This window comes from Erinaceus europaeus, chromosome 6, assembly GCF_950295315.1.
Source record: "Erinaceus europaeus chromosome 6, mEriEur2.1, whole genome shotgun sequence".
Classification (NCBI taxonomy): Eukaryota; Metazoa; Chordata; class Mammalia; order Eulipotyphla; family Erinaceidae; genus Erinaceus; species Erinaceus europaeus.
The window spans coordinates 56,523,236-56,537,795 of record NC_080167.1 but is presented as its reverse complement, the minus strand read 5'-3'; the positions used below and the strand labels follow the sequence as shown (position 1 = coordinate 56,537,795).

The 14,560-nt window shown below is 37.3% G+C and overlaps 1 protein-coding gene across 1 annotated transcript in view; it reads right to left on the bottom strand.

The window, feature by feature from the left end:
* MALRD1 (MAM and LDL receptor class A domain containing 1) overlaps positions 1-14,560 on the bottom strand; it is a 580,642-nt gene that overhangs the window by 323,144 nt on the left and 242,938 nt on the right. The window contains exon 25 of the mRNA XM_060192257.1: positions 6,291-6,538. Coding sequence (XP_060048240.1) covers positions 6,291-6,538 — 248 coding nt within the window. The remainder of the gene's footprint in view (positions 1-6,290; positions 6,539-14,560) is intronic.

Below are 14,560 nucleotides of genomic sequence, written 5' to 3'. Positions count from 1 at the left end.
GAAGTCAGGCCAGTCTAAAATCCTACATTGCAAAATACAGAAGATAGTATAGTAATGAATAGGATCACAGAGAATTTTAGTTTTTATATTTCTAAGGATTTATTTTTATGAGAGAAATCAGAGCACTGCTTAGGTCTGGCATGTGGCAGTTCCAGGGACAAAACCTGGAGCTTCAGGCATGCAAGAACTATGATCCAACCTGAGCTATCCTCAGATGTCCAAAAGATGTATGTATTATTTTGAATAAATGAATATATTTTTATGTTAGAAAGAGGGTGACCAAAGCACCACTTGTCTGCCATTTGATGGTGCTGGGCATTGGATTTGTGTATCTGGGGCCTTCAATATAACATTGAGATGTCTCACATATTAATAATAAAATCAGAATTACTGGGGCCAGGTGGCATACATGTTACAGTGAACAAGAACCCAAGTTCAAATCCCTGGTCCCCACCTGCAGGGAGAAAGCTTCACAAGTGGCAAAATAGGGCTTCAGGTATCTCTCTGTCTCTCTCCCTATCTCCTGCCCCTCTCAATTTCTTTGTGTCATAATAAATAAATAAATAAAATTTTAAAATAGCAGAATTACTTTATGGAATAAAGTATCAATGACCTCACCAGTGTGTCCCAGAACCTCACCCCTCTAGAGCCCTACCCCACTAGGGAAAAATAGAAATAGGCTGTGGGTATGGATTGACCTGCCAATGTCCATATCCAGAGCAGAAACAATCCAGAAGACACTTTCCACCTTCTGCATCCCAAAAAGAATTTTGGTCCATACTCCCAGAAGGCTAAAGAACAGGAAAGCTTCCAATGGAGAGAAAGGGACTTGAAACTCTGGTGTTGGGAACTCTATGGAATTGTACCCCTGTGATCTTACAATCTTGTTAATCATTAATAAATCACTAATAAAATTTTAAATAATATATTCTGTATATATACTTTTAAAATTATTTATTTACTTTATTGGGGTATTAATAGTTTATAGTCAATAGTAAAATACAGAAGTTGGTACATATGTAATAAATATACTTCTATAGTTAAGAATTACATGAGAATTTGTACCCATGTTATCAACAATTTTACTATAAATTCATTAAGTCCTTCCCCCAATAGAGAAAGGAACAGCAAATACTAAAAAAAGTTCATTTTCAACCTCATGAAGCTTAAATCTTCAGAATTGTACTATCTTGCTTGTTCTACCAAATTCTTACACTTGAAACACCTTTTCAGCTCTACAAAACCCTCAGAGATCCAACTATATATAGCAAAACTTCCAGAATAGTAATTATCCAAATTTTACTTGAAATGCTAGAAACATGTCTGAGAAGACCAATCAGGGAGATTTTCCCAAAGCAAAAACATATTTTAAAGTATCTTAGTGATCACGACTTCAATGTCTGCCCCGTCACGATCGCCAGGTAGCATGACAGGGTCATCTCCTCTGGACCTGCATTCAGACTTCAAGGAAGCTGGGCAGGAGGATGAGAATGGGTCAACGCATTCTCCCCCTGTTATTGCTACAAATAATTATACTGTCACAATTGAGTAATAGTGCTTTGGCAGTGCCTGGTGGGAATGGAGAGTCAGAAGCACCCCCTCTCCCTTACACAGGGGCATATTTGAAAGTTACATTATGAAAGTGGAGAAGGTGGGTCAACATAGACGGACAAAACAAGTCATGTTATGACCTGCCCCTCAAAGAAAGAATGCAGAGATTGAGGCCTCCCTGGTACACGTTGACGTATTGAAACAAAGAAAGATTAATAGTTAAACTGTACCAGACCTAGATGAGCAGTGGTCCACGACTAGGCAAAGATCTGTATGCCCCTCACAGAAGATTAATGATAGAAATAGCCCTCTGCAAAAGTCAAAAACAATTCTGGGTATGACCTCCCCTGAGAAGAGGGCGATACTAAGTTTTGTACCATTCTTTACAGTACAAGGGAAGTAACATATAGCCTGCCAAAGCCACAAGACTATGATGCTTATTGCTACTTCCTTATGAGCTGGTTGTTTAGGCAACCTGAATGTAACCTGAAGAAAGTATAAAAGCTAATGCAGTTTCACTATTAAAATGAGTCCAGATTCACCCTCCAATAGAGTGTGGTGTCTATCTGTTCTCCCTCGCGCCGACACCTGACCCACCGGGGAGGTTGCCTTCGAGACCCCTGACCCTCCTGCTGCTCATCCACTGTGGTGGTCCGCGGCAAATGTCTAAAAGATGGTGGCTAGTACAATTTTAGTAACTGTGATACACACACACACACACACACACACACACACACACACACGCTGGTAAAACTATGGGAGGGAAGGAGAGTATAGATGACTAGTAATATGAAGTTTTTCTTTATTAACAAGAATGATAGGAAACAGTAGTAATGAGCCATCTTCTACAGACAAAGAAATGTATCATTGAAAAGTCAGCAACCATCTCCTCAGAACTCATACACATTATGTTGAGTGAGCCAAGCTAGAAAAGGAAAGACCAATACCAACTAATCTCATTTATAGGTGGACTTTAAGAACAAAGAACAGTAAAGGGAGAATAACCAAAGGATTCTGGGAAGGAAGGAAAGTGACAGAATGAAGGGCCATTGGGAGCCTGATGTGTCTTCCAAATGCCAATTCTGAGGAGATGAGGATTGTCCCTGTGTGTTAAAGACTATACTGTAAACTATTAATCTCCTAATAAAATAAAAAATAAAACCAAAGAAAAATAAAAACAAAGCTAGAAACTATGGATATTACATTTTAGGAAAAGAAAACTGATTGTATTTAAAAAATAAGTAATGTTGTCAAATAACATATGCAACACATACATCAAAAAGCACGAACCGATGACAGTTTATGTGTAAAGACTACTCAAATTTCCTAGTCGTTGAAACCACCAGTTATCATTCAGTGATCTAAGAATGCTTCTTGTGTTGACTAACCTTTATATCATGAACTCTATGACCATTATGACTTTTCCAAGAAGAACTGGTCAAACTTAGGAGTCAGATTTCCCACCACCTGCATCCCATTAAGAATTCTGATTTACAATCCCAGAAGGATAAAGAACAGGGAAGCTTCCAATGGAAGGGATGGTACAGAGAACTCTAGTGCTGTATGGAATTGTACCCCTGTGATCTTACAATTTTGTTAACCATTAAAATCACTAATAGATTTTTTTTTAAATGAGAAAAGAAAGGTGTGTGTGTATATGTGTGTGGGGGGGGAACCTCTTGATCTGCATCAAGCAACACCAGGCCAAAGATCCAGATGGGAAAGGCACAGTGCACTTATTTTTGGATCCCTGGCAGTCGCTTATGTTTTTGTTTGTTTGTTTTGATGCAAGAAATACATAGTAGGGGTTAATTTCACAGTAGATATTTTTTCTCCCCTTGAGACCATTTTCAACTGAAGCCATCATGCTAACATGCAACCAAACATCTTAACTCCAGTTATACAAGGAACATTTGGTGAAAACATAGCCTAATCACAGAGCAATATGAATGAACGGAAATCTGTTAAGCTTTGAATTCTTCTCTAGAAGAATTAGAAGGGAGGTGGTCTGGGAGGTGGCGCAGTGGATAAAATGTTGGTCTCTCAGGCATGAGGTCTCAAGTTCAATCCCTGGCAGCACACATAACAGAGTGATGTCTGGTTCTTTCTTTCTCTCCTATCCCTTTCATTAATAAATAAATAAAATATTTTGACAAAAAGAATTAGAAGGGTGAAAGAAGAAAGGAAAAAAATGGAGCTAGGGGCTGGGCAGTGGCGCATTAGATTAAGCTCACATAGTATGAAGCACAGGGTCCCACACAAGGATCCCGATTCTAGCCCTTGGCACCTCACCAGCGGGAGAGGGGTGTTATTTCACAAGTGGTGAAGCAGGACTGCAAGTGTCTCTCTGTCTCTCTTCTTTTCTATCTTCCCCTCCCCTCTTAATTTCTCTCTGTCTATCAAAATAAAATAAAATAGGCTACAGGAGCAGTGGATTCATATTATAGGCACTGAGCCGCTGCTATGACACTGGAGGTAGATGAATGAATGAATGAATGAATGAATGAATGAATGAATGAATGAATGAATATAAAGAAAATAATGGAGCTATTCTCCCTGGAAATTCCAGAGAGACTCAAAGATGAAACCTTCAAAAATCATCATTTGGATTTTCTGCTTGAAGATACCTCACAATGTCAAATGACAGAGGGTATTTCCATGAAAATTCAGCTCATTCTGTTGACCTGATTAACATATTTTAGAGGAGAGACCTAACCAATCCCAGCATGACCTTTCCTTACTTCTTTGTATTAAATCTATATCATAAATATTCATAAAATGAGCCATTCATCATTAATTTTTTTGACATTTCTTCTAGGCATACTTTCTTATTCTCACACAGATGTTTAAAGCAGTAGGGACTACAGTTCTGGGACCAGGGGAAAATATACATGGATGAAATCCTTAGTTACTACAGTGTAGGAAAAAAAAGGTTTTTGAACATTTTCCGAGAAAGTGTACAAAAGCAAAAGCTTGTAAGTCAAACTAGAATTTTACATATTTCATGCTTAATTATGATTTACCTAACACTAGAGCTAATTTTCAATTTTCAAAATGTTTATGGGTACCAAAAGGAATTTAGAGATTGCAGACTAGCATATATAATGAAATCTAGTATACTTGGGGTCCATTTTTTTAAACTATGAACGAGTTTAGAAGACCAAAAAAAAAAAATCAGGTGAGAGTATATTTGAAAGCCAATGTCTTGCCAGGCTAATTAAAGTTTAATGCCATTCTGTATGATCAGTCACAGCCATTCTAAACTACTGACTATGTTATCTCTGTGCAAGTCTGGGTTGATGTTAGCTTCTTCCAGAATAGTCTATCAAATGAACCTAAACAGTCAGAAATCAGATTATGCCCTGAGAGGCAAACTTTGAAGTCAATTTAAGATGAGGCAGAAAACTCCTAAGGCAAGTGAAAGGTCTATGATGCAACAGTGGTAAGATACTGAAGACTGACTACTATGAATAAGAGGTTCTAGTATCAGTAATGGGGGCTTTTGAGATTGAACGCCTCATACCCATGGCTTTGATGTTGTAGTGAAGAAGGTACACATAAGACTGTAATTTGAAGATGATTTAAATGATGCTATTATCTACCAGTCTGATTCTTTGATCAGTTAGCAACTTTCTGGATGAATACATTTTCTTATAAGTATTCGAACACTGGGAAACTCACCAGTCAGAACTTGCACTCAAGATTTCATGAAGACTGCATTTCTCATTGTAAATATATATGGCACATTTACTTATGCATTGCTCAATCAGTCAATAAGAAGATTCTTATGAACTCATCTCTGAGTGCTTAATTTGTACAGCTAGATTTAGTTGTTTGACTATGGGGAAAAATTGCCTCACAATCCAATTTATACTTGTTACATTCTGCAAACATTTTATTCAAATTTCTCCAATTCTAGGGTAAATTCATCTTTTCTATCATCTACATTTTCCACTTGCATATCTTAGAAACTGAGTAATCTTTCAACCATGTTATCATGGCTTCAATTATCTCTAAGATTAACTCTTGGACATATTTGTCTACTATTCATTGTATAACACTTTTCTGAGGGTGAAGTTTTCATAATTTCAATAACTACTAAATTCCTTAAGTGTAATCAACTGATACTACATTTTACTACTAATTATTATTATTACTATTATTATTATTACTAGCATCATCATCATCATCTTTCCCACCAGGGTTATTGCTGGGTCTCAGTGCCTGCATGATGAATCCACACTCTAGACAGTCGTTTTCTCCTTTTTATTTTTTCTTTCTTTTTTGCTTTTTGATATATAGCGAAATTGAGAGGGGACGGGAAAGAAAGAGACACCTTCTTCACCTCTCCTCAAGATTCCTCCAGCAGGTGACAATTGGGGATTTAAACCTGGTTCTTCACACATGGTCATGTGGGCACTCTACTGGGTATGTCCTGATCTGGACTCCCTGTATTTTACTTCTAATGTGTTATTCATGATTATGATTGATAGTTCATAAAATGTCTCAATTGATTGTTAAAATTTCAGTATCTATAGAATTTACCTATAGGGTAACTTCTTCTAATAGTTCTAAGAACTATTCTCTTTCATTCTTAACTTCACCTCCTCTATTACCCATTTATTACAAACAAATTGAATAAATCTGAACTGATCTTTGCTCTTATTCTGATCATTTCATCCTCTGTGTCTGACTTTATCAACAGTTGCTCAGAACAGTTCTGTTTACTTTTCCTATACCTTGCAGTTTTTGCTGCTTCTGCTTATGACAGGGCTTGAGATCCTGGCTGCTCTCATGGGTTGTTGGGGGAACCAGCTTTTTATGAAGATGTAATGGCCAGAAGAATTGCGTAAGGTGTGATCAGCAGCTGGCTCAGTGCCTAGAGCTGGGGTGCTAGCAGCTTTCAGATTCCAGTCAAAGTCGTCGTCCTGATCCTGTTCCCAGGAACAAAGATCAAATTCAAAATCACAGCGTCCACTGGAAGTACCTGAAAAATATTTCCCAATTGTGGGAGAAAGGGAGAAAGTTAGGCATGGGATACAAAATTAAAGTGATTTTGTTATATCCCTTGATATTCAAAACTTTATCTTAATCAAAGTTTAAAGAGAGACTTTCAGTTATACAAAGATATTTTCATGCCTTTTGAAAATCTGCCCACAAATATGGTCCCAGTCTCAAAATTAAAAAATTAACATTTTACTATTATACATATTTTCTCCACCAAATATATATGTTGTCAATGTCATTTATTTCTTCTTTTTATTCTGCTCCTTCGGTACAAGTTGGGAATTTTATTTTAGTCTGCAATAGAGTTTGACCTGTGAAATGCTTCCTAAAGGAAAGTTTCATTAATCATTATAATTGCCATATGCAACATATCCTCATTTTAGAGATTGAAAAATTGTAAAAGATAAAAGAAAAGGTAAACTTTATGATAATTTGAATTAATTTATTAGAAAAAGTTGCAAAAATGAAGTACGGTGTGCTGCATTAAATAACAATTTGTAGTATTTAAAATTAGTTATTGTTGAGCCAGCAAGAAAGGTCACCTGGAAGAGTGCCTGCTCTCCTGCTCTGCCATGCATGCGCCCAGGCTAGAGTTTGCCTCCCACTGGACTGGGGGAAGCTCCAGGGTTGTGTGTCTTTCCCTGACTCTCTACCTAAAAAAAAAAACAAAAAAAAAAAAAAACTGGCTTAAAGTGGTAAAGTCCTGATGATAAAAGAAAAAAAAAATATTACTAACATTGCTTAATTCTGTATTCAATTCCAGGCTAGAAGGAATTGTTGATTTATACTGTCATTAACTACTTCCTGTCTGATGGATATATACTACAGATAAAGGAAAAAAAAAAAAAACCCTGAGAAACACTTGTGAAGTTCACAGTTCAGAAGCACAATTGCATTAGAAGAGGGAGGCTTGGCAGCCAGGTGGTAGCATAGCTAGTTAAGCGCACATGGCACAAAGCACAAGGACCTGTGAAAGGATCCTGGTCAAGCCCCCTGGCTTCCCAGCTGCATGGGGGTCACTTCACAAACAGTGAAGCAGATCTGCAAGTGTCTATCTTTCTCTCCCCCTCTCTGCTTCCCCTCCTCTCTCGATTTCTCTCTGTCCTATCCAACAACAACAACAGCAATAATAAAAATAACAACAATGGCAACAAAATGGAAAAAATGGCCTCCAGAAGCAGTGGAACAGAGGCCTAGCTCAACTTCTGCATATGAGTAAGATCATCCCATATTCATCCTTCTGTTTCTGACTTATCTCACTTAACATGACTATTATGTCTAACTAGTCTCTCTCTCCCCACACTATCAAAGATTTATGTACCACAATCCCTTTGCCTGGAACATTGTCCCTGTCTACCAAAAAAAAAAAAAAGTATATAAAAAGGCAAAACAGTTAAATTTGAACTGATAACAAACATCAACACCAGATAATGTAAGGATGTTGGAACTGTTATCTAGGGAAGTATAACTCATAAAGCAAATATGATTAATTGTAATTAAGGTCACTATGGGCAAATTAGATCACATGCAAGAGCAGATAGAGAATATAAACAAAGAGAAAGAAGTCCTAAGAAGGAAACTGTCACAGATGGGAAATGCTGTAAGAGAAATAAAAATGGTTTCAATGTGCTATTTAGCAATGTGGCCACAGTTGAGAAAAGATCACTAAACTAGAGAATATGTCAGTAGAAGCCTCCCAATATAAAAAATAAAGAAAAAAAAAAACCAAGAAAAAACAGAACAGAATATTCAACAAGGACTACAGAACAACTACAAAAGGTATACTGTGTAAGAAATGAGAATACAACAAGAGACAAGAACAGAATGTCTACAAAAACGTTGATTGAGAATTTTCCCACTCAAAAAGAAAATCAAACACAAAACTGCAAGTTCAGAAATCTAAATAACGGAAAATTTAGGAGAGCATCCAAAATAATAAACTTCTCAAGAATAGTTTAGTAAGCTAACATTAATTTCTAATATTACGGATAAAAACATTTAAGACATTTTTCTGTCAGAATTTCAGTCATTGAATGAAAAGAATATCATTTTCTATCCAGTTAGTACTGCAACTTTTAGATTACATTTGAATCTCCTTTGGTAATTTATTCTTTCCTGGAGTAGACTATAATACACATAGCTTTGTTTTTTCCTTCAGAATATTAATGAGTCCTCAAGTATCATTTCAGGAAACTGAGAGGTAAATCTCATTAAAATAATCATGAACCCCAACTTATCACCTTGTTTGGATACTGAATTATTAAACAAAGTAACTCATGCAGTCATCCTCAAGCTAGAAAACTGTGCAGCCATGGAGGGGCAGATTACTATTTGCACCAGCATTCAAAAGGCCGCTTGTTAAGGGAATGATGAACACTGCTGAAATATCAGATCTGGTCTGTTGTTTAAAAATCATACAAATACTGGTACGTGAATCTCTGTAATGTAAATTACATTTTTTTAACTTTGATATTTGCTATACTTTTGAAGCTGAGTTTCCTCAGGAAGTTTAATTCTAACATATCAGTGGGGAATATATAACAACCAGGCAAAAACTACTTAAATTTCACATTATTGTGGTGAGAGGAAGTAGCTTATAATTTTATAGTCTGCTATTTCCCTCAGGTTCCAGGTGAGAATGGCAGCAAGTAGTCATCTGTGCAGATGCCAATTCCTGGCATTTCATGGAGCAATTAATGCCAGTAGCAGGCAGGTGTGTCATTGGAAGAGAATTATCAGCTCTGTCTCCAGCTGGGTCACCCATCACACACACCGCTACCTTGCTAAATGCTGTCATTTTTCTACTGAGCAAAATCTTTACAGGTATATTAGTATCTTTTTCATTTTAAAATGGCATCATTTAGAATGTACATAACCACAATCTTCTGAAGAGCCTACCATCAAGCTCCTAAAATTAAGATATATATATATATTATATTCACTTATTTATTCAACATAAAAAATCTTTTGAGCATATTCTACAAATGCACTTTTAAGAAAATAGGAAACTCACTGAAAGAGGCAGGCAACTGTATTTGGAATATAAAGTATGTAAGACATGAGTATTCACTTTCTATATGCTATTTCATTTCTGTTAACAACTTTATAGTAGGAATTGTTTTATTATTTTTTATTTCTTTATTGGGAATTAACATTTTACAGTTGACAGTAAATACAATAGTTTGTACATGCATAACATTTTCCAGTTTTCCACATAACAATACAACACCCACTAGGCCTTCTGCCATCCTTTGCCAATATCTGCACCCTCCCTCCCCCACCCACCCCATAGTCTTTCACTTTGCTGTAATATACCAAGTCCACTTCAAGTTCTGCTTTGCTTTTCCCTTCTGATCTTGTCCCTCAACTTCTGCCTATGAGTAAGATCATCCCATATTCATCCTTCTGTTTCTGACTTATCTCACTTAACATGATTCCTTCAAGCTCCATCTAAGATGGGATGAAAATGGTGAAATCATCACTTTTAATAGTTGTGTATGTACACCACAATTTACTCAGCTACTCATCTGTTGTTGGACACCTAGGCTGCTTCCAGGTTTCAGCTATTACAAATTGTGCTGCTATGAACATAGGTATAAATAAATATTTTTGGATGGGTATGTTTGGTTCCTTAGGATATATCCCCAGGAGAGGAATTGCAAGATCATAAGGTAGGTCCATTTCTGAGAGTTCTCCAGACAGCTCTCCACAGGAGTTGGACCAATTGACATTCCCACCAGCAATGCAGGAGGGTTCTTGTCCCCACAACCTCTCCAGCATTTGCTGCTGTTATCTTTTCTGATGTATGACATTCTCACAGGAGTGAAATGGTATCTCATTGCTGTCTTTATTTGCATTTCTCTGACAATAACATGGATCATTTTTTCATATTTGTTGGCCTTTCAGATCTCTTCTATGGTGAATATTCTGTTCATGTCTTCTTCCCATTTTTGGATGGGGTTATTTTTGTTGTTGTTGTTGAGGTTGGGAAGCTCTTTATATATTTTGGTTATTAGTCTCTTGTCTGATGTATGGCATGTAAAGATCTCCTATTCAGTGAGGGTAATGGCTTCTTTTGCTGTACATAAGCTTTTTAATTTGATATAGTCACATAGGTTTATGCTTGTCTTAGTCTTCTTTCTAATTGGATTCATTTCACTGAAGATGGCTTTAATATTTAGATGGAAAGAGTTCTGCCAATGATATCTTCTAAGTACTTGATAATTTCTGGCAACATCCATCCAAGTCCTGATCCACTCGGAATTTACTTTTGTATAGAGTGGTAAAGTTTCATTCCTCTGCACGTTTCAAACCATTTTTTCCAACATCGTTTATGGAAGAGACTCTCCTTACCCCATTTAATAGTCTGGGCACCTTTGTCAAAGATTAGATGTCTATAGGTGTGGGGGCTTACTTCTGGGCTCTCAATTCTAGTCCACTGGTCACTGTGTCTGCTTATGTTCCTATACCAAGCAGTTTTGATTACAATGGTCCTATAATATAATTTGAGATCTGGGAGTGTGATGCCTCCAGTTCTGTTCTTTCTTCTCAAGATAGTTTTGACAATTCTATGTATTTTCTGCTTCCAGTTAAACATTTATAGCTTTTGATCTATCCTTCTAAAAAATTGGTTGGGATCTCGATGGGTATAGCATTAAATTTGTATATGGCTCTGGGTAGTATATTCATTTTTATGATGTTAATTCTCCAACCCATGAACATGAAATATCGTTCCATGTAGAAGGAATTCTTACTTTGGTTGGTGAGGAAGTTGATATTCACAGTTAAATATTCTGACCAATTTTTTTTTTACTGTAAATAGCAGAGCTATGGATTAAAGAATGATATGTCAAGCCACATAGCTTGCTTCTTTGATTTAACTGATGATATCTTTTTAAACATATGCATGTCCTGCACCATTACACTGAGTTTTATATCCAACTCTGATTAGCATCTCTAACATGTCAAATTAATATTATTCAATGAATATTAAAGTAGTAGTTGTTAAATTGTATATATTTTTTTTGCCTCCAGGGTTATCACTGGAGCTCGGTGCCAGCACAATAAATCCACTACTCCTAGTGGCCATTTTTTCCATTTTCATTGGATAGAGACAGAAATTGGGAGAAGGGGGAAATAGGGAGAAAGATAGACACCTTCAGATCTGCTTCACTACTTGTGAAGTGAACCCCCTTGCAAGTAGGGAGCCAGGGGCTTGAACCAGGATCCTCGCACGGGTCTTTGTGCTTCATGCTATGTGCGCTTAGCCTGATGTGCCACTGCCCAACCCCCTTAAATTTATATTTTTAGCATCTATCACTATGTTTTTTTCCCCCAGTGGTTTATCTGACTATGCTCATGGTTTACTTAAAAGGATTTTAAAATGTAAGAACCTCAATCTTAAAGCACATGATATAAAGTGAATTCAGCCTGCAGTTTTGCTTTTCGCACATTCATAGTCACAGGGAGATTGGAGTACAGCTTTTCCCCTTTGCTAATTCTGGAGACTTCATTATCAGTGATATGTTAGCTTTATCAAATAAATTCTATCATTTCATATCGCTGGAATAGTTTCCTTGGGCATTATCAGTTCATTAAAATTCGACAGAACTCAGCAGCATTTAGCCCAGGAGACAAAATTGGAGGACATCTGTTGATAACTTTATTTGATAGTTAATGGTCTACTCAGGTTTTGTGCTTTACTTGTTAATTTGATCATTTTTCAAATCAGCACAATTAGTCATCCCTCTCTATTTCTCTTTTGCCAAAAGTACCTTTATGTTTTTCTTTTTCTGTTTGTTTTTAAATTTATTTATTTGGGGATTAATGGTTTACAGTTGACAGTAAAATACAATAGCTTATACAAGTGTAACATTTCCCAGTTTCCCACATAACAATTCTACCCTCAGTATGTCTTCCTCTGAAATCATATTTCAGGATCTGAACCTTGCCCCCATCCTAGAGTTTTTTACTTTGGTAAAATAAATGTGTTTCTTCCTTCAACAAAATAAAATTTGGTGTTTAGGACCAGTGGGTGGCTGGAGGCTTGAAGTTGAATCATATAGAAATAGATACGGGTATGGGCATAGATGCAGAGGTGTGTGTGTGTGTGTGTGTGTGTGTGTGTGTGTGTGTGTGTGTTAAAGTGTGTGCTCAACCAGGTGATTTGTCTCTGTCTCCCTAAAGAATTTCTTTCATTTTTTTGTATGTGTATTTATTTTATTTCTTTTTTCATTTGTATTGGGGGTTGGGTTTAATGATTTACAGTACAACTAGATGCTACCATGATGCTTATCTGACTTCCCTGGGCAGACAACCTCACCAGTGTACCCTGGAGGCCAACCTCTCCAGAGGTTTGTCAAACTAGGAAAAGAGAGAGACAGGCTAGGAGTATGGATCGACCTGTCAATGCCCATGTTCAGTGGGGAAGCAATTACAGAAGCCAGACCTTCCACCTTCTGCATCCCATAATGATCCTGGGTCCATGCTCCCAGAGAGATAAAGAATAGGAAAGCTTTCAAGGGAGGGGATGGGATACAGAACTCTAATGGTGGGAACTGTGTGAAATTGTACCCCTCTTATCTTAATAATGGTCCTGTTGATCATTATTAAATCAATAAAAAGAAAAAAATCATTCCCTTGTAAAAAATATCTGCAGAACACTCTCATCCATAATATAGGTCCTTCTGCATCACTATGCACCAGGAACCCAAGGTTCTCTTTACTCTTTCCCCCTCCTTTCCGAGTCCTCTGTTTTGATGCAATAAATCATGGCCTGTCCAAGTTTCACTTTGTGTTTTCCCTTCCTGTCCCTATGAGATCATTCCGTTAAAGCCATCAAGGTTATCATAGGATCTGGATACCTGCACAAACCCCACAGTTCCAGATGGCCATTAGTCTCAGTTTTCTTTCTTTCTGATTGAGGATGAGAGACAGAATAGACAGAATAGATAGAGGGAAGGTAAGATTTAAGAAAAGGAAAGATACTTGCAACATTGCTGCAGTACTTGTGAAGCTTACCCTTATAGTATGTAAGGAAAAGGAATACTTTTAATTTTATGAAAGCTATAGATCCTATGTGTATTGACTGTTTTTTTTGTTTTTTTTTTTTTGCCTCCAGGGTTATCACTGGGGCTCAGTGCTGACACTATGAGTCTGCTGCTCCTGGTGAACATTTTTTTCCGTTTTACTGAATAAGATTGAGAGAGGAGGGGAGACAGAGAGGGAGAGAGAAAGGTAGATATCTGCAGACCTGCTTCACCACTGTTAAAGCAACCCCTCCAGGTAGAGAGACAGGGGCTTGTACCAGGATCCTTGAGTGGGTATTATTATTATTATTATTATTTGATAGAACAGGGAGAAACTGAGATTGGAGAGGGAGAGACACATACATCATTGCTTCATAACTCATGGGGAATAGGTATTTGAACTCAGGCCCTTGTACATGGTAATGTGCGCATTCTAAAAGGTGTAACACCAGCTAACCCACTATGGGAGTTTCTAAAAAGCACATTTGAGCTTAGTTTTAAAAAGCTAGGGGAGAAAACTTCTAATTTGGTCAAAATCATTTCCTTTCACTTTTATCTGTCTTTGCACCACGTATCTTCCTTAACTTGATAAAGAAAGATGGGGGCTTAGACAAATCCTTATTCTAGAGAGATATCAGCAGCATAGCAGAAGATGTGGACCTCAGAGTTCACTTCAAGAAATCAAGCAAGTTAGACCTGTTGAGGAATGTTCGTGCCAAGGGGACCAGGAAGCGAGTGCTCTGCAGGTGTGCAGTAAGCCTGGGCTATGTAGCTGTGAGTCTCTGGGCTAACCATATGCAATGCACTGCTTAGACCTTCCTGCCTACCTAATTCTGGACTGTGCTAGTGTCTCACTGTCTACCTCTAAAACACTTACTTTATTTCAGGGTGGCTGTCACTGTGACATACACTGTGTTGGAGGTAAACTCAGGGTCTCATTCCTACAAATCCTGAGCTTTACCACTGAGCAGGTC